The sequence below is a fragment of the Pholcus phalangioides genome, unplaced genomic scaffold (genome assembly GCF_987345545.1).
Source record: "Pholcus phalangioides strain wild (caught in Gottingen) unplaced genomic scaffold, Ppha-v1.0 ptg000010l_1, whole genome shotgun sequence".
Classification (NCBI taxonomy): domain Eukaryota; kingdom Metazoa; phylum Arthropoda; class Arachnida; order Araneae; family Pholcidae; genus Pholcus; species Pholcus phalangioides.
Window position 1 is genome coordinate 31369070 of NW_028301603.1, and position 26449 is coordinate 31395518.

The 26449-nt window shown below is 38.3% G+C and overlaps 1 protein-coding gene across 1 annotated transcript in view; it reads left to right on the forward strand.

Moving 5' to 3' along the window:
• Positions 1–26449, forward strand: part of LOC149081272 (histone-lysine N-methyltransferase MECOM-like) — a 250487-nt gene that overhangs the window by 131438 nt on the left and 92600 nt on the right. Inside the window, exon 4 of the mRNA XM_089238110.1 lies at positions 14559–14712. Coding sequence (XP_089094236.1) covers positions 14559–14712 — 154 coding nt within the window. The remainder of the gene's footprint in view (positions 1–14558; positions 14713–26449) is intronic.

Consider the following 26449-nt stretch of genomic DNA (forward strand, 5'->3'; position numbering starts at 1 on the left):
TGATTATAACGTATATAATACGTCTGATCTCTCTCTTCGATTGTTGATGCTGCTGCGGACGTCACCACGTTTAAATATGCAGATGAATATGTATTAAGCAAATACGTTGTGTTATAATGGCGAAGGACAATAAATCGTGGCGTTGTTATTGGCAGACGCTGATTATAATCTTTTCCATTTTAGAAGGATAACAAGAAAAGGGTATTTTTATATCTCCGATGACTCGTCTAATTTTCTAGGTCCAAGGACTAGAGATGTCAGTCAATCTCAGACAACTGAGAACGATTCGATATTTTCGTTTGGTTTCGTATTCGTGAGCGAAAATTCATTGCTTCAGATTCACTTACAAGAAGAAATTATGTACTCTTTTTTGGAGTTTCGGCATGGTGTTCTTAAATTTCGATCGCGTGAACCCTATGCTTGTACTCACAATATCCAGTCACGAGTGCAATTAAGGAACCGACAAAAATAGTAAATAAGATGAAAAAATGCTTTTGAACAACCCTGTGCAGCAAATGACTTGTAACTTCAAATACAAATTGTACTAACAATATTCAATACTTCTGTGCATTTTCATTAGAATAGCACGCATACTCACGAAGATATTCTGCCGAATCAATCCGTGACGTTTGATTCCGTGGAGCCCCAAAAAAAAGCTTTCACGGAACCCTAGGGTTCCGCGGAACACCAGTTGGAAATCTATGTCCAATTCAATGCTTATCCGCGAGCTCCGCCGGCTCCTCAGAGCTGCTCAATAAAGAATATTTATATTATTATAAATATTGGATTTATTAATATCCAGGTTATGTCGAGAAAACCTTTGTCAGAGAAACCCTGGCAAGGGTTGGAGGTGCAGAGTCTGAGAACTCCTGGGACAAAGAATTTTTCAACGTGAACAAACACATCGATAACAAATTACACTTGAACATGAGAAGGGTTAGCCTATCAACGATGTATTCAAAAAATAGTCATGATAGATTTCATTACAGTTATTGTAGAAAGACTTTTTTGCAGACATTTTTCGGAATTTTAAAAAATTTCAATGCAGCGCCGTCTGCCGATAAACAAAGTTTATCAAAATACATTGCAGCAATCGATTATTATTTTGACATAACAATCCAAAATATATTTCTCCAGTAACGGAACAATCATGTAAATTCCCAATTTAACAATCGTTATCAGAGAAATATAATCTAATTGATCGATTGTCGAAAATATGGAAGAGAAATTTGCAAGTCATTGTTGGCATTTTACTTCTCTGAATCGCTCACCAGGTTTGTCGTTGAGTATTGTGTATACGTTAAACCACTTTCGCTGTGTGAGTGGCTCAGATTCGGAACCGTGATTTCTTCGCTCTGATTCAATGTCCACCATCGACGTCATCATCATCATTGTGATTGTCCTCAGTTCCGCTTCGTCTCTAATGAGGGTTAACATTAACAAGAGAAAGTCTTTCTTGTTCTGCAAATTAAGAGCATTTTTTTCCTTTTTGGCCCACTTTGGTGTGTGTGTGTGTTTTCGTTTTTCCTCTTTCTAACATCTTATTAACGTTGACAAATATGTTGTCCCTTCTCTCCATTTGGACGATTCCAGTAATAACGTACACGATCATAACGAATGTTTCTTTTTTTTTGTTTGCGTTGGAATGGAAATAACTATCCAGTTTCGTTGTGACTTGTTGGGGAATTTCATTTTCTCGTATCAAAACAGTGAAATCAAGTTTTCTGGAACACGTGCTGGGCATAGGTTCACTGAATGTCGTAATAGTGTGTTTAGGGGTCTCCCTTTTACACCCAAGCTCTATCACACAAGGTGATTCAAGCCCATTGTCGTATGGGAGCTCGGGGGGCCTCCGGAGATGTATTGAATATTGAAATCACGTCGCTGGCCATCACTGGCAGCAAATATAAGCTGTTGTACGCGTGGACAGATGCAATTAATTGTGCACATCACCAGTGAGTTCCAGCTAATATAATCAGAATAAAACGTGTTAAATAAAACCAATCACATGTTAAAATCAGTAATGGATCAATGTATCGATTTGTATTTTTGAAATACATGACATCCATATTATTATGGGCATCTTTTTATCAGCCACCTAGTTGGGCATTTCGCCTGTTGTGGGCTTTGAATTTGTATTTGTATATATATTTGTATTTGTATAAAAATCAGCAGTAAATCAATAAATAAAGTCCAGGTTCATATTGTCGCAACAGGTAGAGTTCTTGATAATATCTGGTTCCAGTTAGTCACATTTTCCGCACAAGTGCTAACTCACCCAAGAATCAAATACAGTCGACGCCGCGTATTAGAATCACGAATAATGTTATCATTTGGGTATTTTTATCATTTTTTGCAAGGAACGGAACAATACCATAACATGGGTAAAAATTCGTTTTATGTTGTTGAAACTTCGGATAATGTTATCAAATTTTTTTCCGTCGATGATTTTTTTGTGCATTCCGAAGCTAAAGTTAAGCCAAGCTTAATTTTTTCTCTTTGTAAGTTATCGTTATCATGCTGCTGTGAGCGTATGCAGGAGGCTAGAAGATGTTCTGTGATACACACTTGACCGTTGTCCGTCGGGCCCGGACTTCACATGCCGTCAAGTGACGTACTCAGTATATCGCGGCAGCCAACTGCATATCTCGTAAATTTTTAATACGTTAAATTGCTTCACGATCTCTGCATGCTTGTCATCATTCGAAAGAGAAATAATGGGGCTTTGTACAATCATAACTGTTATATAATTTTCATTTTTCATAGTTTAATTTGAGTGATGAACATTTTCTTCTTAACACGTGGGGACCCAGGATATTGTTGTAAAGATCGTGTTCAAGTCCCTTTGAGCTAAAATGCCCTGTATAATTGAGTTAGTAATCCTTTGTTACAGAAACGAGGCTGAGTTATAAATCCGATTTTTGGGTCGTGGTAGAAGAGCAGAAAAAAAACGATTTTACCAAAAAGAAATTATAAATATCATTTTTTAGGTATTAGAGGTTATGCTATATAGTATTATGTAGAAAATATATTATAAAAAATTTCAAATTAATTCAATGATTAGTTCAAAAAGTTATAATGTTTTACCTAAATATCTACAAACTTGATCCGATAACGGTTTGATTTCCTGATCCAAATAATAATGGTTTGATTTTTCTTCTTATTTTTTTTTATCCGAGTAATAACGGTTTGATTTTTTACTCCGAATAGTAACGGTTTGATTTTTTACTCCGAATAGTAACGGTTTGATTTTTTACTCCGAATAGTAACGGTTTGATTTCTTGATCCGAATAGTAACGGTTTGATTTCTTGATCCTAATAATAACGGTTTGATCCGATAACGGTTTGATTTCTTGATCCGAATAATAAAGGTTTGATCCGATAACGGTTTGATCCGATAACGGTTTGATCCGATAACGGTTTGATTTCTTGATCCGAATAATAACGGTTTGATCCGATAACGGTATTATTTCTTGATCCGATAACGATTTAGTTTCTTGTTCCAAATAATAACGGTTTGATTTCTTGATCCAAATAGTAACAGTCTGATTTTTTTTTCCAAATAATAACAATTTGAATTTTCTTTGTTCCGAGTAATAACGGTTTGATTTCTTGCTCCGAATAAGATTTTTTGTTCCGATAACGGTTTTATTATTTTTCTCCTAATAATAACGGTACGATTCTTTGTTCCGAATAGTAATGGTTCGATTTTTTGATCCGAATAATAAGGGTTTGATTTTTTGAAATCGAATCCCAATCCGTTAACATCACAACAAAATGAATCGAATTCCAATCGACAAAATTAACGATGACCGCAAAAACTTACGCTCACCCACATGCAAAGTGCCCATCATCCCGTTACAAATCCGAAAAAAACAACAAAACTGACCCACCTCGAAGAAATAACTAATGACCATTCAGAGAACAACAAAAAAGTACTTGTGTTACCGACGTAAGTAGAGATATACCCGCGGGTATAAAAATAGCCACGAGACCACGGAAATATACGGCCACGTTTGTAATCACAACAAGGGAACTGTCTATCTATCTCTGTGTGCGAGGGCAATTAGCCGCTTTAAAAACAGAAATCAGTACAGGGAAAGAATACGCAACTGAATCGAGCTGAGTGAGTAGTATTGAGTATGCGTATTCAGCTGGAAAATAAAGAAGAGGCTATGAATGACCTGCTCATTTTGTTGGTCCTCGTTTTCTTCCTTTAGGCGATTAGATGCGATGACTTAAGAAATTAACGAGCCGTAACTGAAAAGAGATCATCATCATCGTCGACGTTGGACGATTTTCATTGTCAGTGCATTCGCCTCTAGGAGGACCTAAAAACAGGCTAACTGCATTTATTATAACATATTACGGACAAAACCCAACAAGAGATCATTCAGCTCAGAGGCACAGATTGGTTCCACGAGTGATTCTCATTTTACGAATCTCCTGTACGTAATAACGAACGGTCCGATGACCACGGACTTAGTTCTCAGCTCGTCTTTTAAAGGAAGAGGATCACTGATTTCCCCCTCCCCCTATTGATTGGGCCTCAAGAGTTTGATTTTCAACTGGACTTTGTCATTGCTTCGTTGCCATTGTCTTGTAATTTTGAATTTCGGTGACTATGGTGTCGTCTTCTGATCAAAGGCGTTGGAGCGTTCCTTTAACAGGGATGTCTGAGGTGACAGGCATAGGCAAGAATGGCAATAGGACCTGGTCAGTTCATCGCTCTCTCTGGAGCAGAGCCAAATCGCCTGCTTCTGCTTTCCCCTTATTAGGTTTTCTTGCCTGCGTACAATGGCGTACCCAAGATTTTTTTTTTTTCACTAAAAAACGGGGATGATGGTATTTTAAGAAGGAGGCATTCCTTCTTCTCTTCATAAAGAAATTTTTTGACTCCCCTGCACCGATAACATCCTATGTATACGCCTATATGACTGCGCATTTTTCACTAACAGGGTTGTGAATAAATGGAATAGTTTACCCCCGGGGGTAGTGAATTCTAACAAAATTGACACGTTTAAAAAGAAATACGATAACACATTGGAGTAAATCAAGAAGCTATGCATACTTAGAATAGGACAACCATAAATACATTTTAAGGGCATTGTATTTATGGTCTCATATAGTCTCAGTTTATATCAGCGGTTCTCAACCTTTTTTGATTCGCGGAGCTCTTTTAAGTAAAATAATTCTATGGCGGGAAGCCCCGTAGGCCAATTTTTTAATTATTCATCAAAGTTACTGATTTCTTTTTACTATTTAAAGACATTTATAATAATTTTTTTTTTAATTTTACTGTTTTTTTTTATTTTCGTCGAGCGGCCGCGGAGCCCCTAGAGAGAGCACAAGGAGCCCCAAGGGCTCCGCGGAGCACCGGTTGAGAACCGCTGGTTTATATAATTGCATTTTTAATCGGGGTTGCTATATTTTAGATATATATGACATCCATATTTGTTATGGGCATCTTTTTTTAGCTACCTCGTTGGGCATTTTGCCTGTTGTTGCGTTGTATTTGTATTTGTAACATGATCATTTTAAGCCCTGTTATGTCCAAAAGTTATAAACCGTCCAGAAGCGATGTTGAAACCAAATCGTTGTCATTTGGAAGAGGTAAAGTCAAAAATTGTTATTTGGAGCAGTGCAGAAATCAAAGAATTGTTAGAACAGTGGCGAAGTCAAACAACTTATTTAGAGCAGTGTGGAAGTCGTAAATTTTTATGTTGGAGCAATGCTGAAATCAAAAAATTGTTATTTATGGCAGTGTAGAAATCAAATGATTGTTATTTGGACCAACGTTGAAGTAAAAAATTATTATTTGGAACATCGTAGAAGTCAAACATTGCTATTCGCAGCAGTTTTGAAATAAAGAAATTGTTATTTGGAGCAGTGCTGTTAAAATTTTATTTGGAGCAGTTTAGAATTAAAAAATTGTCATTTGGAGCAGTAAAAAATCCGAGCCGTCCCGTTGTTATTTGAAGCAGTCTAGAAATAAAGCCATTGTTATTTGAAGCAGTGTAGAAATAGTCATTGTTATTTGAAGCAATGTAGAAATAAAGCCATTGTCATTTGAAGCAGTGTAGAAATAAAGCAATTGTTATTTGAAGCAGTCTAGAAATAAAGCCATTGTTATTTGAAGCAGCGTATAAATAAAGCCATTGTTATTTGAAGCAGCGTAGAAATAAAGTCATTGTTATTTGAAGCAGCGTAGAAATAAAGCCATTGTTATTTGAAGCAGCGTAGAAATATAGCCATTGTTATTTGAAGCAGCGTAGAAATATAGCCATTGTTATTTGAAGCAGCGTAGAAATATAGCCATTGTTATTTGAAGCAGTGTAGAAATAAAGCCATTGTCATTTTACTCGTTATTGAAAAAACACGATCATTCGGCAATTATAAAAGAAATTCTATATTGAAAAAGAAACCATTGTTTTCTTTTAGCTTAACACTTACAACAATAACTGTAGCTATTTGAAATTAAAGCAAAATACATTGATTTTTAAAACGTGAAAAAACTGTTGTTACCGGAAACAAAACAAAAAGTATTGTCATTAGGAAGCGCATTCGATTTCAACAATTGGTGTTTGGAGCAAGAATCAAACCATTCTTATTTGGAGCAGCGTTGAAATTAAGCCATTATTACTCTACAACACGTAGGAAAAAACATCATCCGGAATTATAAGAGAAACTTTGTATTGGAGAAAACCATTGTTTTGTGAAACTTTAAATTAAAAAAAAATAAATCATACGTTATTTGAAATTTGCACAAACATGTCATGTTTTCATCCAAATTTTTTTTACTTCAATTACGTGATTCCTGGTCAATTACGAAAGCGAATAATTGTATCGTGCATTCTTTTTCCATAGACACTAGTTAATACGCGCTTAGTTCGTGGTCTTAGTCGCATTCCGATGATTTACCAGCATGTAAACAAAAATTTCTGTCAAATTCGATTTCACAACATGCCTCAATAAATGTCTCACAACAGGAAATTTCGAAGTATTTTATACCTCGGACACGTGAGGCGCCCACAAACAGGAAAAAAAAAATACTTCCAGATCAGGGGGGGGGGGTGCGCCTCGTTATCGGTGAAATCCAATACCCAGTCATCGTGCACCATGACCACATAACTACAATGCTGTAGATGTCTTAAATAATGTCACTCCATCCATCGATGTGTATTCCGCATTTTCCCCCCTTGTTATTTTTCTCATATATATATAACCATTCTTATTACCTCATCGGTACTCGAGGTCACGACTTTTATTATATACTGTATAAATATAAATTTTTCCTCGTCGATTTAATCTTGTATTTGATCGCGACGTGACGTTATGGTCGCGTGCGCGCGCGTGGCGTCGCCTCGACTTTTTTTCTTTATGTTTCTCGTGGAACGATATCGCGTGTCCCGAAATAGAAAAGTGGCAGGTATATTACAAGTATATCTTTTCTTTAAATGGGAAGTCGGACAATAACGGAAAGGAAGTTCCTCCTACTCCTCCATCTTTTAAGATACTGAACGATAAAAAAAAAACAAAATGATGAAGGAATCCTTAGTTTTGGAGTCGGCGAGTCATCGAGATGGTAGATTCCTTTGTAATTATCAACACTGTGTTGGTCCATTGAGGTGAGGCCCGTCTCAACAGCAGCATGGGAATCCGCTAAACTAAAGTTTCCAGATTCGAAAACTGAGAAGTGGGGGGGGGGACGCTCACAATAGATGGCACCACTAGGAATTAGCACTCGGCGTTTTTTGCATTCTGTTTTGTTTGTAAACAGGGACGCGACTGGGGGGGGGGCAGGCGGGTCTAGTGGAAGGAATTTCCAGAATTCCTTAGGAGGCACGCGCCCATCCAAAATTGCTAAGACGACATGCGTATCCCCAGAATTGCTCAGGAGACTTTTATCCCCAGAATTATTAAGGGGACATGCGTATCCCCAGAATTGCTCAGGAGACTTTTATCCCCAGAATTATTAAGGAGACATGCGTATCCCCAGAATTATTAAGGAGACATGTATATCCCCAGAATTACTTAAAGAGACATGCATATCCTCTAATCTCTGCATAACTACACAGGAGACAGATATGAGTATTCATACGCATACAAAGACTTGGGAGATGTGCTCACATCACATGAAAATTGAGGTATAGCTTGAGTACACCCCTTGAAAGATTTTATAGTGTACATACAATTTATAGGCGCAACAATATACTGTGGCACAGTACGCCCCCTTCCCTCGCCGGAAGAATTGTAAGTGACGAATCGAAAGCGTTTCCACGATCGGTGAAAGGGACATCGGAAAAGAAAAAGTTATCACGCGTGGCATGACATTCGGTGACAGCGCAGCAGCAGCAGCAACGTTTTCACCTCACCTTTCTTATTATTTTTCTTTAATCTCCGGATGACATGGGAAATAAGGTGGCAGAAAAGAAAGAAAGAAGTGTGTCAGTCAGTCAGTCACACCAGCGAGTACCGGCCACGGTCACTCAAACGGACCGGAACGTCTTGGGTTCCGTTCGGTTTATGCCTCAATGGTTAAGAAGAACACACACATTCACATATCGAGATATTATCTATCTATCTCCATGGGAAAAAAAAGAAAGTGATCTCTTTTTCTTCGGAAGGCAAGATGGCGACAACGAGATCTCGTTAATATTATAATATCCCAAATACCTCTTAATGGTGGTAACGAACCAAACTTGGGTCTCTCTTGAGCTTCTTTTCTTTCTCATTATTATTTCGTCTTACCGTAGCTATTCCAGCATGAAAAATAAAGCCAAGGGGTCTATCCATGCGTGTCATCTCCGATTGGATTTCCGTAGTTCCCAATCATTATCTTATACGAGAGGTAAAAAACACTAACTACCTTGAAATGGAATAAAATTGCTCAACTATCCATTGGCCCTGTTTCTTATTCCCGTTCCGTAAATTGCTTCCTTCGATTGCAATGTCAAGTACTTACCTTGTAGGTATGCGGCGTGAGAGTGTGTTGTCTCTTCGGAAATTGTCGGCAATCACCTGTGCGGACGCAGAAAATCTCCCTAGCTCTGGGTGATTTGAAATCGAAACCCATTATCTTGCCGGGAATCGAGCCCTACTGAATGTCATTCGAAATTCGGGTCATAATGCCACTAAGTGTATTATGATTACCTGTGGGATTTTGGGAAACAAAATAAAAAATCGAAGTACGTACTGGATATTCAATGTTTGAGATCTAAATTCTGGAGTATGACGGTCGAGAAACGCCTGGTACATCCCTTGCTGATGCATGAAAAGTACCTGCTAAAGCGTTTTGTTTTTCCGTATAGGAGAAGTTGTGTGTGTGCGCGCCTGGGGAGATATTGTATACTGAAAATGTGAAGTGACTTGCCACAAACGAAAAGAACACGATTAACACGGGAACCCCGGTGTTCCCGGGGACATTGGCAGCACAAGCACAATTCTGACATCATAAATACGTTAGGGGGGGGGGGGCACATATACAATCAGAACACGCATTCATGCATGTACCGATTTCTTAGAAATTTGGCAGAGGAATGTATACTGTATGGATGGGCAGTTAGGAAGTTGAGTACCTGAAGTTGAACCCTGGGGTTCCGTGACAGTTTCTTTTGGGTTCCACATGATCAAACTCCATGGAACCCTTAAAAATCCAGGATCCAGAAGAGGTTTTCAAAGAAGAAAACTTTCTTGTTGCTGATACTGGCAAAGCTGTCCTTTGTTTTGAATTTCAACGAGATAGTGTCGTTTAAAAAAAATCCAGACCACTTGAATGACTCACCTAGAGAATGTGGAAGCATGTGAGTGACCAAAAGAATGAGTGATGGGGAGTGAGAGACGAAAACAGTGACCTAGAGGGTGTGAGAGCATGTGACAGGGGACACAGATACATATTTACAGTATGGGGGAGGAGGGCTAAACAGGTAATCAATAGGCTTGTTGGTTTTTTTCCCCCAAGTTTTGTGAAAGATCTTTTATCATATTTTTACTGTAAATCCCGGCCTGCCGGGATTACACTATAAAAGTTTCATAAAAGTTAATTTATATAAAACTTGAATAATTTAACCAAAAGGTTATCGGTTACATTCGAAAAAATGCAACCTCATTGGTTGAATTTTCCAAGTTTCATAAATGAAATTTTGTGAAACTTTTATAGTGTAGCCTAAGGCCGGGATTACACTATAAAAGTTTCATGAAAGATCATTTATAAGACTCGAAAAATACAACCAATAAAGTTATTGATTGCATTTGTTAGAACCAATTTGTTTGCTACCAATGCTTTGACATTTTTCAACTTTTATAAAAGTACTTTTACCAAACTTTAATAGTGTAATGCTGGCCTTAGTTACTTTTTTCCATATTCAACAAATGGGTGAAAAGAAAATGTTATCAGCCAAACTATTCCTTTTAGAAAATAACTATATAGTACGTACAGGATGCTTTACGGATATTGAGAAACAATTTTTTTTAATGTAATACCTTCTGCCACCTATCAAAAAAAAAACACAACTGTTAATGATCCTTCGAAATAAAATTGATGAAAAATAACGTGCTGCATAAAAAACGTACAGCATGACATTGATAAATATGTTTTGAGCAATAATATAAATTAAATAATTCAGTTTGCCACAAAATTTTAACAGTTGATGTTTGTGTAAAGTAAGTTATTGTTAGTAATTAGCAAAACAAATTTTACCATCCTTGGCTTTCGGTTATTATGGTCGAAAGCATAAAAAGCGGAAGGAAACGGTTTCATTCTGGTTTATATGCTTTACGGATATTATAACAAACCGCACTTTGCAATTGTTATTAACGTTATTTTACTTTGTATAAATATCAACCGTTAATTTTTTTACGTAAAATTAATAATTTAATTATTATTATTGTTTATAAAATATTGATAAATATTATATTGTATTAATTTTTTTCATGCAATACATAAATCAGAAACGAATTACCAATTCCAATCATAATAGTTGTCTTTTTCATTTGATAGATGGCAGTGAAAAGTTTCAGTTTAATGATGTTTTTCAATATGTTGCATCCTGTACTGTATAATTATTTTCTAAAAGGGATATTTTTTGTGGTTGATAAAGTTTTATTTTTACCCGTTTGTTGGTTATGGACAAAAGGAGAAGGCACCATTTTTTTCATGGTTGTTTTCATTTAATAAATTTTACAAAATTCAGTAGAATCCCGTTTTAACGAATACGTTTTATAGCGAAAATCTCGTTTTAACGAACACTTTTCTAATCCCTCAAATAAGTTTTCATAGGAATAATGCCAAAAGCTGGAGTTTCTTTATAACGAAGTGATTTCTCTGGTTTCTTAGAGTTCGTTATAACGGGATTCGACTGTATGGACAATATGCCCTCATGCCCTCCAACTAAAGTTGGAGGGCACATTTCATGTAAGAATAAAACTTTTCCTTTCCCCCGTTGATGAGCGTTTCTGTGCTCATCATGACCCCCCTCCCCTTCTCATCCTGGAACCAGGCGACCGTAGACCGAGATTGTTAGTGGGCCTCCTCTATAGTGAATTTATAGTGTAAAAATACCGACAACTCAGGTGAATACCTTATGATTCAATGGTTAGCATCATGATTATTTACAGTACATGCCAGATTTCTTGTTCGGGAGCTCTGGTGATGGTTATAATCAAAGCTCTTGATTCGTGAATATGCCTCCCGATAGGATGACAGGGCTCCAACCTCTTCAGTCCCAAACATGAGTTCAATCAGTCACGGCACGGCGCACCGCGCCCATCTCCATCCTTCCATCCTGCAGTAGGGTCCTTAAGCTGAGATCTGTGGTGAGCTCCCAGGTAAGACTCTTCAGGGCCCCCCTACATTATAAATGTGGAAAAAAATGATGAGAATAATCTCGGGCTCCGGGCTGGACCTCTGCCAGCCCATCCCCTGGCACAATGATTTATCACAATAAATATGTATAACAAGAGCAGACACCCCCTTCGCAAAGGAGGGGGAACAGGGGGACAGTGCCCCCTCCCAAGCCGACCAAGAAAAAAGCTCAATATTTCGGTTAAAAAAATTAAAACATCCGATGAAAATACCTTTTATGTGCTATTTTAAACCACTATCTGTTAATTTTGACGCTTTTTGAAGGATGGTAACTCAATATTTCTCGGAAAACAGTTTTTGTAACCCCCAAGCCTTTTGTGCCCCCTTCAAAGGTCGATCCTGCTTACGCCCCTGATTAAGAGGTGAGGCCTAAGCCCTCTTTTATTTTGCCCTGGGGCTATGATGCTGTTGAGACGGTACTTTTTTTTGGATAAATATTTAAAAAAATTGTTTTGTGGAGAGAGAGGGTTCCGCCGAACAAGCCGTATAACCATTAAGGGTTCCACGATCAACTCTACGTTAGAAAAACCCCTGGCTTATATTACCTCAGCGACAGAGCCTGGATGTCCTTAACCCGATGCGAGGGTGTATTTTGGTGAGACATCGCTGTAATTGAACACATATAGCACTGCCATTTTTGGCAGTAGGGGCAGTATTTGGCATTTTTTCACAGTTTTGCCATTCATCGTCGTTTCTGTCGTGGTTTGCATATAGGATGGCTGGTTTCACGAATCATGAGAAAAGCAAACATGGAATTCAGTCCATGTTTTGGAAAGGAATTCTCTGGAAGCTCTCTCTCGTAGACTGCACCGGGAATGTTTTCCGGCAAGACGTGAGCATAATCAAAGAACCTCCGAGCGATTGAGCCAGTGTACGCTCAAAGCTGGTTCCCTTGTCAGCGGCATGCAAGACACAGGGCGTGCCTAGAAAACCCTTTCACACAGACACCGGCTCAATCGGTCGAACGTTCCCCGATCCCCCCCCCCTCCCCACGTTGCAGTCTGTGAGCTTCCGGGATCATCATACATGGAATGAGCGTCCGCCTTTTCCTGAAACCGGCAATCCCTTCTGCGATGACGACAAGTGGCAAAATCAACGCTTTATGCATTCAGTGAGAGCTCCCCCGTGTAGCGGTTTAACGCTTGCGTTGCGACCACGCATCGCGCGACGGAAATCGCTTGTTCATCGATCGCTCCTTCTAAAACTTTTGCCCGTCCGTGAGTTCTGAATAACCCTGTAGATCACTGCCAATGTCCGAAGCCGATTCACGAAACACCCACAGTTAGGACATTGGCCGCGTTAACACATATATCAGTTTCCTAAGAACTGGTATTAGTATAAATATACTTCTCTCTCTCCGATATTAACAGAAGACGGATGTTTTTCTCTCTCTCACTGCAAAATCAATTGCCAGACGCTGAACCAGACACGGGATCAAATGTGTTTACGTCTGCCATGGTGATGGCTGATTTTTAATATATTTACTCCCATATTATTATGTATTACACATATACAGGCTTGTGCGGAGATCCTCACTGAGCAATTTAATGACCACTTTCTTGTCAATGGATGATATTACGAAAGGGTGTGGAACTTATTTTGATGTATGTTAAGGGTTCGGGAAAAGCTCCTACGGAATGAAGAACACGTCGGGGCTATCGAGGGAGGCCATCAAAAGCCACCCTTTTCTCTGGTCTATTTATTTATTCCTGGGCTGGTTCTCAAGGTGGGGGGTGGGGAGGGCGCTCCTTCCTTCCATATTTAAAGAGGATTTTTTTACCATCATTAAATCAACTTGAAAGCGCTTCTGAATTAATTCTCGACTGAGTCTTGAGGTTCATTCGTACTGAAGATATATATAATGGGTGCTGCTGCTGCTGCTCACTCACCCCTTCCTCTTCTTCTTGTGTATATGATGGGCGCACCCCATGGTTCTTGGTGGTTGGATTCACTTCCACCAACGTCTTTTTTTTTTGTTTTGCCTTCTTTATCCAAGAGTCATCCATTACTTGAGGTTAATCTTTTGGATATTATTCTGGAAGGAAGAAGATGGAGGAGCCTCTTTTTGAAGAGATTCTATTTCAAACTTTCTTCAAGGGCTGGATCAGCCTCCCTCTACTGATTCCCATGTGGGATGTTCTAGATTACGACGTCTTTTTCGGTGGAATTCGAATCACGTGATTCTAGTAGCCGCGGCTACATTTGACGGAATTCCGCATCAATCATCCAATGAGAAACTTTTTATGTGTAAATCTTTTTTTCTTTTTTTTTTCTTGCGCGGCAAACTATGAGGTTAACGCCACATGTTGATCCTCTACATAGGTTGACCGTATGGCCAGTACTTTAACAGACGTTTTCCTATTTTCCCGTGATTTTGGCTAATCTGACCACTCCCTAAAACACTGTAAAATATTTTCTAACCACATGAAACTGTGTCGGCACCCTCTTGAAAGTTGCAAGAGACTTACTAACCACCCCAAGACGTGGTTACGAGGGGCGTGAAATGTGTCGGCAACCCCTATAAAGGTGTAGGAAACTTTTGGTATTGGTCTTATCGGTGGTTCGAGAGCTATAAGCTACAAAACATATTCCATGCTTATACTTAGTGTATTTTAAGGATTTATCCGCGCGACAGATTTGGTCTAAACTGTATCTGAATGACACTAAATGCCTTAATTCATCTTATTCTCTTCAGATATACCTGGAAGTCATCGAAGACATAGAAGCTGGTCAAGAGCTGAAATTGGCCACCTACGACCTCCTACTACCCTACGAGTCTTCTTCTTCCCAAAGAAACGGCAGTGGACACCACCATCACCATCACTATGCCTCCAACGTTACGGGAACAGGTAACAAAAATGTCAAATTAATGATTCCATAATCCTTAAAACGAGCGTTATAACATGCTTACATGCGTGAATCTTGATCGTGATCGCGAAAAATCACCCTCCCCCACTCTCCGCGCATAGCGCACGCTCAACGTGTCCGCACAGATGCAAACAGATGATATAATACATTTTAGTAGATAAATGATAATGATAACGCAGCACACACCTTGCAATTGTGTGTGTGTACAGCCTCACCTGTCCATGATGCAGGCAAAACACTGGTACATATTAGATTCACGGTCCGATGCTACTGTACAATAGAACAGGGCACATCTGTCGTGGAGATTTTCCAAGACAGGAAGCCACATCTGAAATTGCTCGGTGCTGCCACTGTGCAATGCCCCATAGGAGGAGAGAGAGAGGGAGGGGAATCGTATTATACTGTATATAAGTGGTTATAAACGTAAAGATTGCGGCTGTGCTGTCATTACATACTTTCATTACATCTTTTTTTCCCCCCGCTATGAAATTCTATTGTCGTGACACACACCAACGCACGCCCATTGGCTTGACTTTCCGGCTTCTAGGGGCTCAGTCATAATCATCATCACCACGAACGTCATCCGTTTCCTACCTACAACCAAAAAAGCAGATGGTCATACCTCTTCAGCCATATTGCGTATCCTGCTGCGTATGCGCGTATAACTGTCATGTCAAATTCCGATGTCGATCGAACTGGAATTTGACATCAAATCCAATCGCGGGCCTCGTTATTGAATGGTTGATTATAACCTACTCAATCATTTTGGATCGACTAAATTGATTCTTGAGAATTAGTACCTTGAGGTACTTGCGTACCTCTAGGTATGAGTCGGATTTACGTATGTCTATGTCCAAATATTCATTTTGCGTATGTCCAGATATCACTCTTGCGTGTGTCCAGATATCAGTCAGTCTTGCGTACATTGGCATACACGGGGGGAGGGGGGGGGTGTCTAACCCCCCCCCAAGCCGAGATTATAATGTTAATTTACAGGAAAAAACGTAAGCCCTCCCCCCCCCCCCCCCGAGAAGGAAAAAAATTGAAACCCCCACCCCTGAGAAAATTCTGCTCACGCCTATGCTTGCGTATGTATAGATATTGGGCATGTGTACGTCAAGATATACCGGAGGGGGGGGGTGGGCTTCTTGAGTCTCCTTGAAAGTTTAAATGCACAGGAGATGTTTGTTACACCTCACACCCCAGACGTGCGTAGAAGGTGTGCGTATCTCCAGTTATGAGAAGGAGGTAATGGCGTCTAGAAATTAGGCACACATCAAGATATGCAATTGGAAGGTCTTGCGCAAATCAAGATATGCAATTGGAGGGTCTTGCGTAAATCAAGATATGCAATTGGAGGGTCTAACGAACGCCAAGCTATACGGAGGAAGCGCTCTCGAGTGTATATCAAGGCTGTACAAATCCGGGGAGCCAGGTTGCCATGGCGACTATAAAATTGGTATTGATGCCTAAATTTTTTTTTTTTGTATAGTTATTAAATTGCAGCGCAAAATATTTGGAATTTATATCAGTCTATCTGTCAACATGAAAGATGGTGACTATGCCCTGAAAAAGTCAAAAGCATTGTTTTGGGCCTTTTTCTTCGGTTAAAAAGTTTTGGCGCGTAAAAATTTTTTCTGGAGCCTAGATTTTTTGCGATTTATCCAGCCCTTTCCTATACATGCATCAGAAGAGCTGGAGTTCTTCATGAAAGTTTAAATACACAGGAAGCGTTTGTACCCCCTAGAAATGCGGAGAAGGGGCGTGCGCATCCCTGGAAATCGTAGGAAGCTTATTTGTCCCTTTCAAAGTAACATGTTGATTGATCACTAGAAATGATATCGGCACTTCTAGAAAGGTTTGGGGTACTTGCTGACCACTAACAATGCGTGGAATGTATCAGAATTCCTTACAAGAGCGTACGAGACTCACTAGCCTCTAGAAATGCTTGAAATGTATCAACATTCCCTATAAAGGCGTAGGGGACTCGCTGAACACTAGAAATACGCGGAATATTCCGACATTTCTCAAAAAAATACAGAAGACTTGTTGCCTCTAGAAATGCGTGAAAATGTATCCGCACTTCTTAGAAAGGTGTAGGATACCTGCTGACCCGACATACAACCCGTTTCACATCTCTGAGAAATATCGAAGCATATACTTGCTGACTACTAGTCGTGCTTACGAGGCTTGCGCACTACCATAACTTACCCTCTAAGTATGCGCCAAAGTCAGAGGCGTGCATACTCTTTAAAAAGTTCAGGCTAAATAGACTTCAGGATGTGGGAACTCCGTGGCATCTATACTTCCGATTTCTTCAAGCTGCGAAACGCCCAGGTATGATCTTCTAAGCTCATCTTCGTACAACAATTCAAGCAAACCCCCAAATAATTTGCCACAACCGAATATTATAAGAATATCAAACTTCAAACGCAACAATATAGTGGTTAACAACCCCCCCCCCCACCCCCAGGGGTTGCACACGATGCACATCAAATCCATCACCGCTGCGAACAAATTCAGCCGGTGGAGGTAGGTCAGCTTCATGATACCCGATTCGAATCATACAACGAGAGGCATCTATCAACTGTTTTTTTACATAATATCCTTCCACTTCCTTTTGACTCCTCTCGCCCGGCCCTGCCGCAGATATAATTCCCATTGTATTCAATTACGGACATTAAAACCGAGTGCCAACACACACACGCACACACACACAACGTTGATTACATAATACATTTTGATCCCACAGACAATCCTCCTATTCACATTTAGATATAATGTAAAATAATGTAAAAACACCTCAATTGGTATTCCACGTGGAGGCGCTATAGAGCTATTTCAGACGGGGTATAAAAATCTTCCATTCTCTCAGCAACTACTTATCCTAAATAAAAAGGCTTAGAGAACTTCACGGGTCATGCATAACTTCTTTTTTTTTTTGGGATATAAACGATGTCGGTCCACCCCCACAACAACCATGTCTGAAAATGCAGGTTATATCAAAGGAGGAGAAAAGTGTGCAAAAGTTTTCAACACTTCTTTCTAAAAGAGGTTGTCACACCCACACCGAGAGTGGAAATAGTGTATACACTTTCTTAAATGACCACCACCGGGTTCTTTTTACTTTTTTTTTAAGTGTTGGAACTTACCGCAGGGTTTTTAGATCTTCTAGGCAGAACTCTTTATTTTTTCCTTGGGATATTCAAAAAGAAAGGAAGACCCCACCCACGGTTAGTTCACCTGCCTTTGCTTGTTATAATATAGCTCTTGCATAGCCAAACAGGTAAAGAATAAGAAAAGCATATAAGACTATCAACAACGTGAAGAAAATGAAGGTGTTTTTCTTTTTTTTTCTTCTCCCCCGATTTGTGGGTCGAGAGGTCAAAATACATCTTGGAGGCACCGTTTTGATGAAGAAGAAGAAGAAGAAGAACCTTGCTTTTTTCAAGAGAAAATACAGGTAGAGGTCCCTCAATGTTTACTTCAATCGGTACTTCAAATATTTAACAAGGAAACATTCGGTTTTTGTGAATAAATATGAGGAAGAATACGATGGTTTTTCTTCGAAAAGCTCTATATTCGGCGATTGCGATGACCTTTCCTGCGAATTAGATCTTTCGTATGAATTAGATCTTCCCTGTTAATTAGATCTTTCATATGAATTAGATCTTCCCTGTTAATTAGATCTTTCCTGTTAATTACTTTGAATTTCGTATATATATGTTTTTCTTGTATTCATATATTGAAACTGTAACTGGGCTTTTGCCTGTAGTTTGTATTTAAATAAATAAATAAATAAATTAGATATTTCACACGAATTAAATCTTTCTTGTGAATTAGATCTTCCACATGAATTATATCTCCTGTGAATTAGATCTCTCATATGAATTAGCTCTTTCCTGTGAATTAGATCTTTCCTGCTAATTAGATCTTAAACATGAATTAAATCTTTCTTGTGAATTAGATTTTCCCTGTTAATTATTTATGTGACTGTATTCATATACACTAGGCACTGTGTGGTGAGCGTACCGATACGGAAAAGGAACGCCGTGTGATAATATAGCTATTGCGGCAGTGTCCAGTAAAAGTGTTTCAGACCTGTAGGTACTCGTATCGGGCTTTATGTAGGATCCTATGACGCCGTTCATGGGTACGTTAAAAATAATTAAATAATAAGACTCTTAAGTTATAATTTCAAGAGACTTGATTAGATTATAGTTATATATCTCGCGGCACCCTCTACCCAATCTTGAGACAACTCATTCTCAAATTGCTGCGACACTCCAGCTGCAAATTACTGTGTTGGTTAGTACTTACGGAAATCCTCATAAGGTGTAAACTTTGGGGTGTGCGGAATCTCTCTTAAGTTGAGAATCATTGTCCCGGTCACTTTTTTCAATACCATTTTCCTCACAGAAATATCTGGCTAACCTGAGGGCACCCCCAAAATGCCAAAACAGACCATTTTTTGAAATAACTAACTACTCCAGCAGTCAGGATCATCATTCGATTTGGTAGCTCCATTTTTGAGAGTATACCGGATTACACCACTAGCAGAAGTCAAATGGATCCAAATAATTCATTCAAATTCCACAGGAATAGTCCCGAATACAAGCCCTGTGGACTGGTCAGTCATTGCTTCTCTCTCGTCAATAGTTCTACATATCTTCCAGTATGGTCAGCCGTAGAGGGTGAGTCATTCCACAAGTTTGAAAGTAAACACCTTCAACGATGGTGTTTGTTCCGAATGATGTACTCATAAAGGATGTAATCAGAACACATAATGAAAAAAATCACTATCCACTTCAAACGCTTTGTGTCTTACCGAGTTTATGAGACTAAGACCAGGTCAGCTTCCAACTTTCCACACAAATATCCATAGTTATGGTCAACTCAAGAAAAAGAAACGGTTCCGTTTCGATGCCCATTTTATTAATGGGTTCCATTGTCCAAATTTTTTTAACAAATAGCCACTTTATTTTAGGTACAGAAACCGGAAAAGCGTTTTAAACAGTGAAAGAACACGTGACGACAGCAACATGTGTATTATGTATAATCACTTGACAGTTTAATACACACAAAAACCTACGCATAAAAGTGTGTAAGAGATGAATTCCCACCCACTTTTTTTTTTTTTTGCCTTTGCAACTCGTACTTTAATCAAAGATGGGGATCGTCAGTGTCAGTTTTTTTTACAGTTCCTTGGATTTATATTATTGTGTTGTTGTTGAATGAATTGAATACCACGTGGAAGAAACTCGAGTTTCAATGATAGATTCGAATTGAGAAGGTGTTGAGAGGCTCCAACACACACACACGTCGCCACACCTCTATATATATTTAAGAAAATGGCGCTTAACCCAGTTCGAGATAGTGTCGGGTCTTTCCTGGTGTATTTGTTTCTTTTGTCTATCTTTTATTATTACGAATGTGAAATGGTGGTGGTGACTTAGAGACCCGGATGTCAGCTGTGAAAGGGATTGAAAAAAAGAAATAGTCACCTTTTTGGACATCACACATCATGTGCAATCTTGTATATAATTGTGGTATTTATCCGCCTGCAAAGACTCTTTGACTCGGTTGATGACGAGTGGTCACTTTACTGAAGAATCGAAAGAGAGACATTGGTCGGTTGAGAGATATTGTTGACAATGTATTAAAATCTGAATAAATCTGAAGTCTTACTGTAAAATTTGAATTTTGAGATTTAACTGTAAAATTTGAATTATTTTGAGATTTAACTGTAAAATTTGAATTATTTTGAGATTTAACTGTAAAATTTGAATTTTGAGATTTAACTGTAAAATTTAAATTTTGAGATTTAACTGTAAAATTTGAATTTTGGGATTTAACTGTAAAATTTGAATTATTTTGAGATTTAACTGTAAAATTTGAATTTTGAGATTTAACTGTAAAATTTAAATTTTGAGATTTAACTGTAAAATTTGAATTTTGGGATTTAACTGTAAAATTTGAATTTTGGGATTTAACTGTAAAATTTGAATTATTTTGAGATTTAACTGTAAAATTTGAATTATTTTGAGATTTAACTGTAAAATTTGAATTATTTTGAGATTTAACTGTAAAATTTGAATAATCAAATGAGGATGTACCATTTGAAAATAATGTACATTTTTAAATAATTGCAGAATTCTGGAATAAGCTCTACATTGTTAGAAGATACTTATGCTAAACCAGAACAAAAGAAAGATTAAAATTTTTCTGGATCAATTTTTATGAAATACAAAAATACTGTATTTCATATGAAGTAGAATTTGAATACATTTTCTTTCGCAAATAATTTTTTTTTACAAAATACTGAAATAATGTTGAGCATTTGGAAAAAATTTGGTTTCGAATTTAATTGTTACGACTGGGATTATTTAATTCTAGTGAAACAATTCAGAAATAATATTAATTTTTTTATGAAAATCTGTGAAAGGAAGCAAAAAGAAATTTAAACATTTTTATTTTTTAATAAAATTCTGGACACACAATGTTTTGAAAAATACTGAATGAATTTCTTTAATTGTTGCGAAATATTTAAAATCATATTTAAAAAAAAAAAAATCTTGAGAGGAAAAAAAATTTAAGATGTTCCAGAAACAAAGGCTTCAAGAAATTAAAAAAAAAATTTTTTTTCTAAAAACAGTTTTGAAGAAAAATCTAAATGAAAGAAATATCTGGGGAAAGTTTTAAAAAAATAGGAAATTTACAAAAAAAATTCGGAAACAAATCCAGAAATAATTTTTTTAAAAATATCGGGAAACAATTTTGCGGACAAAAAAAAATCTATAAAAAAATTAGAAAAAAAAAAAAATTATAAATGATTTTGAAAAATCTAGCAACGATTTTGGAAACAAATGTAGAATCTAGTTTTAAAAAAATCTAGAAAAAAAACTTTGTAAATGTTAGAAAAAATTAGAAAAAAATCAAGGAGAAAAGTATGAAAAAAATACATAAAAAATTTCCAAAAACAAAAATTAAGAAACAATACAAAAAAAAAATCTAGAATTTTTATTTTTTAGGAAAAAAATCGAGAAACAGTTTCTTTCGGAAAGCTAAAAAAAATTGAATTTTTAAAAAAAAATCTAGAAACATTATTTTTTGAATCAGAAACAGAATTAATAATTTCCACGGAAACAGGAAATATTTTTTTTTTTAACAGGAAACAATATTCCATTTTTTTTTGTTCTGAAAATTCAGAAATAACTTCATAATAACAAAAATCCAAACACTTTTTGTTTCCAAAACAAAATTTTTCCAAAACTCGGAAAGAAGTCATCGTCTCCACCGGTGCTCACGCCACAGTGCGTGAAAAAAGGAACGCAGGGTCATGTCTCTCTCCAGTGCTGTAGATGGTAGCATGCTTGGCTTGCCCGGTATGCAAGAGGGCCTGGGTTCGAGTCCCGGCGGAGACGTGATGACTTTTCTCTTTCCGAGTTCACCTCAGCAAAATATCCGGAAAATAACTTGAAACTGTAAAAAATACATTATTTAAATAATTTAATATAACGTAAAAGAATATGTTTTAACACTGTGTTTCTTAACTTTATTTTGCCCGTGGCCTCCCCCCCGGATCATATTTTCTTCTCGTGGTTCCCCTGTTTTACCCAGAGTCTTCGACCCTCATCATGAAGCGAGATCCTGTATACGTATTGAATTGGGGTTTTTTTTCAGTAAATTTATACTGAACGAAAATTATGTAAATAAGATTGGTTTCCAGACCACTGGGATAGAATTTATCGAGCTCAACCAGCACCTCCTACAGATAGAAGGAAGGCCTCCGCAGTCTGCTTGTGACGTCAGTAAGTAGTCCATTTTCCCTCATAATATTCGGGGAAAAAAATACCCTGCTCGTGCCAGTATCATCGTTCTAAGGAAAAGAAATGATCGGGCTCAGAATTGGCGATTTCTATGCCCCACATCCAATGACTAAGCGGTATTTGTGAGCCAATCAGGAAGATTCCACGCCAAAATAAGAAGAAATGAAATAGGATGCTGCGTTTCAAAATGTGGCAAACTTGCTAGGTAGTCTGAATGACGTTTATGGCAAACAGTGCAGAGGCCTTCTATCTCTAGGAGGTGCTGGTTCAACGCTAGTCCGAGTTCTATTCAGGGCAGTCACAACATCATGGGCTCCCTAGGCAAAGTGATGTTATGATAGTACCATACTGTTAGCTGGAAGTTAACAGCTAACAAATTTATTTTCAAACTTTGTTGTACTATACGAAATCTCATAACGTGGGGTCACTTATGGACATGAGGCCCTTCACATGAGTGGGACTGACAGAGAACTGCAGTCCGAGGACCTGATATGATTCTCATCATTTTTTGTTTTCCCACGCTGTGAATTTAACAAAGAGGGGCCAGTGGAAAATCTAGCCAAAAACCCTGTGAAAGACCCCATCCTAGGGAACCTGCTGCAAGATGTATGGGTTTCAGCCTCGGATGGGTCCATCCCCTAAGATGGCCCTGGTTTTATGGGGGGTTTTGCTGGATTCTGTACATATATAGTCACTAATATAGAAACTTTATATTTCTTCGCACCTTAACTTTCTTCTCAGCTCTCTGTGGCCATCCAACCCACCCGTCATGGCCCCCCTTTCTACTTCATTTTCTCCCGTGGCCCACCTTTAAGTATTCCACAAGAGAACCAATGTTTCACCATATTTTAGTTTTAATAATAACTTTCTTGTAGTGTTTAAGTTTTTACGTTTCACTTTTTTAAGTATCGATCATAGTTACAGTCTTATTATGTGGAAATATTCATTACACGCAATAGCACCTCATGCATTTGCGTCACCTGTAATGGATTACGCATTGTTATTCAAAGCGTTTTCATTTGTGTGACATTCCCAACACGGTGACCGATGCAGTTTTTATTTATCACCTCGAATATAAATCTATTTCTGTGCATTTCAAACGGTGTCCAATCACCTGTATTTTAACATTGGGCGACTGATAGTGATCTGAATAAAGTCCAACACAATTAAACCAGTTTCGAGATTCAGATTCATGAGTCTCGACTCAAATACGGAGGCATTTCTGACAAATAATCGCGATCGAAAACCACGTTAAGTGTCAGTAACTTATTCGATTTGCCTCGCGGGACAATAGTTTCTCACACATACATCATAATGCAACGATTATTGGACGATCGATTAACGGCGCAACAATCGATATCGGTGCGCAAACAACAAACGCCGAGGTGTCGACACTAACGGGTCGTGTGCAGTTCCTTTTATTTGGTTGGAATTGATTGACGTGCACCTGTTCGTTTTTACTCGACAGTTTTCCCGTTTTTATGTCGATGGTTATTTGGTTCGAGCTTAAGAGTTGTCGAAGGTCCAACGGTTGTTACTGCCCGAGATTAATATACCCATAGGAGATGCGGTTTATAATGAATTTATTCAAGTGGAGTGCCCTTGATTTTAACGAGATGGTGACTCACAAATTCACGCGCTTTCTCACTCACAAGTCACTCACTTGTTCACTAATAAGTCACTCACAAGTCACTCACTTGTTCACTAATAAGTCACTCACAAGTCACTCACTTGTTCACTAATAAGTCACTCACAAGTCACTCACTTGTTCACTAATAAGTCACTCACAAGTCACTCACTTGTTCACTAATAAGTCACTCACAAGTCACTCACTTGTTCACTAATAAGTCACTCACAAGTCACTCACTTGTTCACTAATAAGTCACTCACAAGTCACTCACTTGTTCACTAATAAGTCACTCACTTGTTCACTAATAAGTCACTCACTAGCCACTCACTTGTTCACTAATAAGTCACAAGTTCACTCACTTGTTCGCTAATAAGTCACTCATTTACTCACCAACTCACTAATATAATTCACTCATTTACTCACCAACTCCTAATAACTCATTCATTTACTCACCAACTCCCTAATAACTCATTCATTTACTCGCTTGCTCACTCATAAATCACTCATTTACTCACCAACTCAGTTGCTCACTCATACGCCACTCACTTGCTCACTCATAAATCACTCACTTGCTCACTCATAAATCACTCACTTGCTCACTCATAAATCACTCACTTGCTCACTCATAAATCACTCACTTGCTCACTCATAAATCACTCATTTACTCACCAACTCACTTGCTCACTCACTTGCTCACTCATAAATCACTCACTTACTCTTTCATCCACTAACTCGATGATTCACTTGCTCAGCAGCTCATTCACTCACTTTCTCACCAGCTCATTCACTCACTTGCTCACCAGCTCATTCACTCACTTGCTCACCAACTCATTCACTTGCTTGCTCACTCATGAGTCATTCGTTCACTCTTACTCACACAAACTAACTCATAAATCATTCATTCATTCTCATTCAAAATTCAAGTACTTGCTCACTCATAAGGCACATTTACTCACTTACTCTCACTCACATACTTACTAACTGTTGTCGGTGAATTTCCCGATGGGTTATTTTTCTGAATTTTCCGTCGGTGAATTTCTCAAGGAAATATGATCAGCATAAACATTAGGCTGAATCTATTCAGTTAAATTACCAGTTTCTGGAAATACCTTGAATTTTTTCATGGCAAAACCAAGAATCGACAAGTCTATGATACATGCCCTATCCTTTCCACCAAATCAAAAACAAAAACCGATAGCAAAGATTCGCCAGATTATCCCTTCAACCAGGGCCGTCTTAAGAGCATCATGGGCCCCCGGGCCAAGTGGTATTTCTGAGGCACTCTACCTTGCATATTCTAGAAAATTTCAAGCAGATCTCATTTGTGTGAGGCCCCCCCCCCCTCTTCTCTTGAGACCACCGGACCGGGCTCGAGGGAGCCCATGCGCCAAGACGGCAATGCCTTCAACGAACACAAGGGTAGTACGTACAGTATCTCAAAGAGACATTTCCCATCCTTTTACGAACAGGAGCCCATCTTCGCTGTTGATTTCGTGACCACCAGAAGAACAGGGTCATCATGGAAAAATAATAATAACAACAATAACAATAATGATAACCGAGAAGAACGTGGAAATGACCTCCGTATCCTCCCACCGATTCTCATCGTACAATAAATGAGAATATAACCACAAAGAACTAAACGGTAGGAATTAGTAAAATGTGGGGAAACTGGTGGCCGATTCTCTCTCTCTCTCTCTCTCTCTCTCACTCACTCATGATGATGATAGGCGAAGATTGCTTACTCGCCTGCTCACTCACTCACATATTCATTTACTCACTCATTCACTTGCTTTTTTTCACTCACAAAACTCATTCACTCACTCATTCACTTGCTTTTTTTCACTCACAAAACTCATTCACTCACTCACAAACTCCCTCACTAGCTCACTTATTCACTCACTCACAAACTCTTTCACTTGATCACTCATTCACTCACTCACAAACTCCCTCACTTGCTCACTCATTTGCTCACTCACAAACTCTTTCATTTGCTCACTCATTCACTCACTCACAAACTCCCTCACTTTCTCACTCATTTGCTCACTCACAAACTCACTTGCTTGCTCATTCACAAACTCATTCACTCACTCACTTGCTTTTTTTCACTCACAAAACTTATCCACTCACTCACAAACTCCCTCACTTTCTCACTTATTCACTCACTCACAAACTCCCTCACTTGCTCACTCATTTGCTCACTCACAAACTCTTTCATTTGCTCACTCATTCACTCACTCACAAACTCCCTCACTTTCT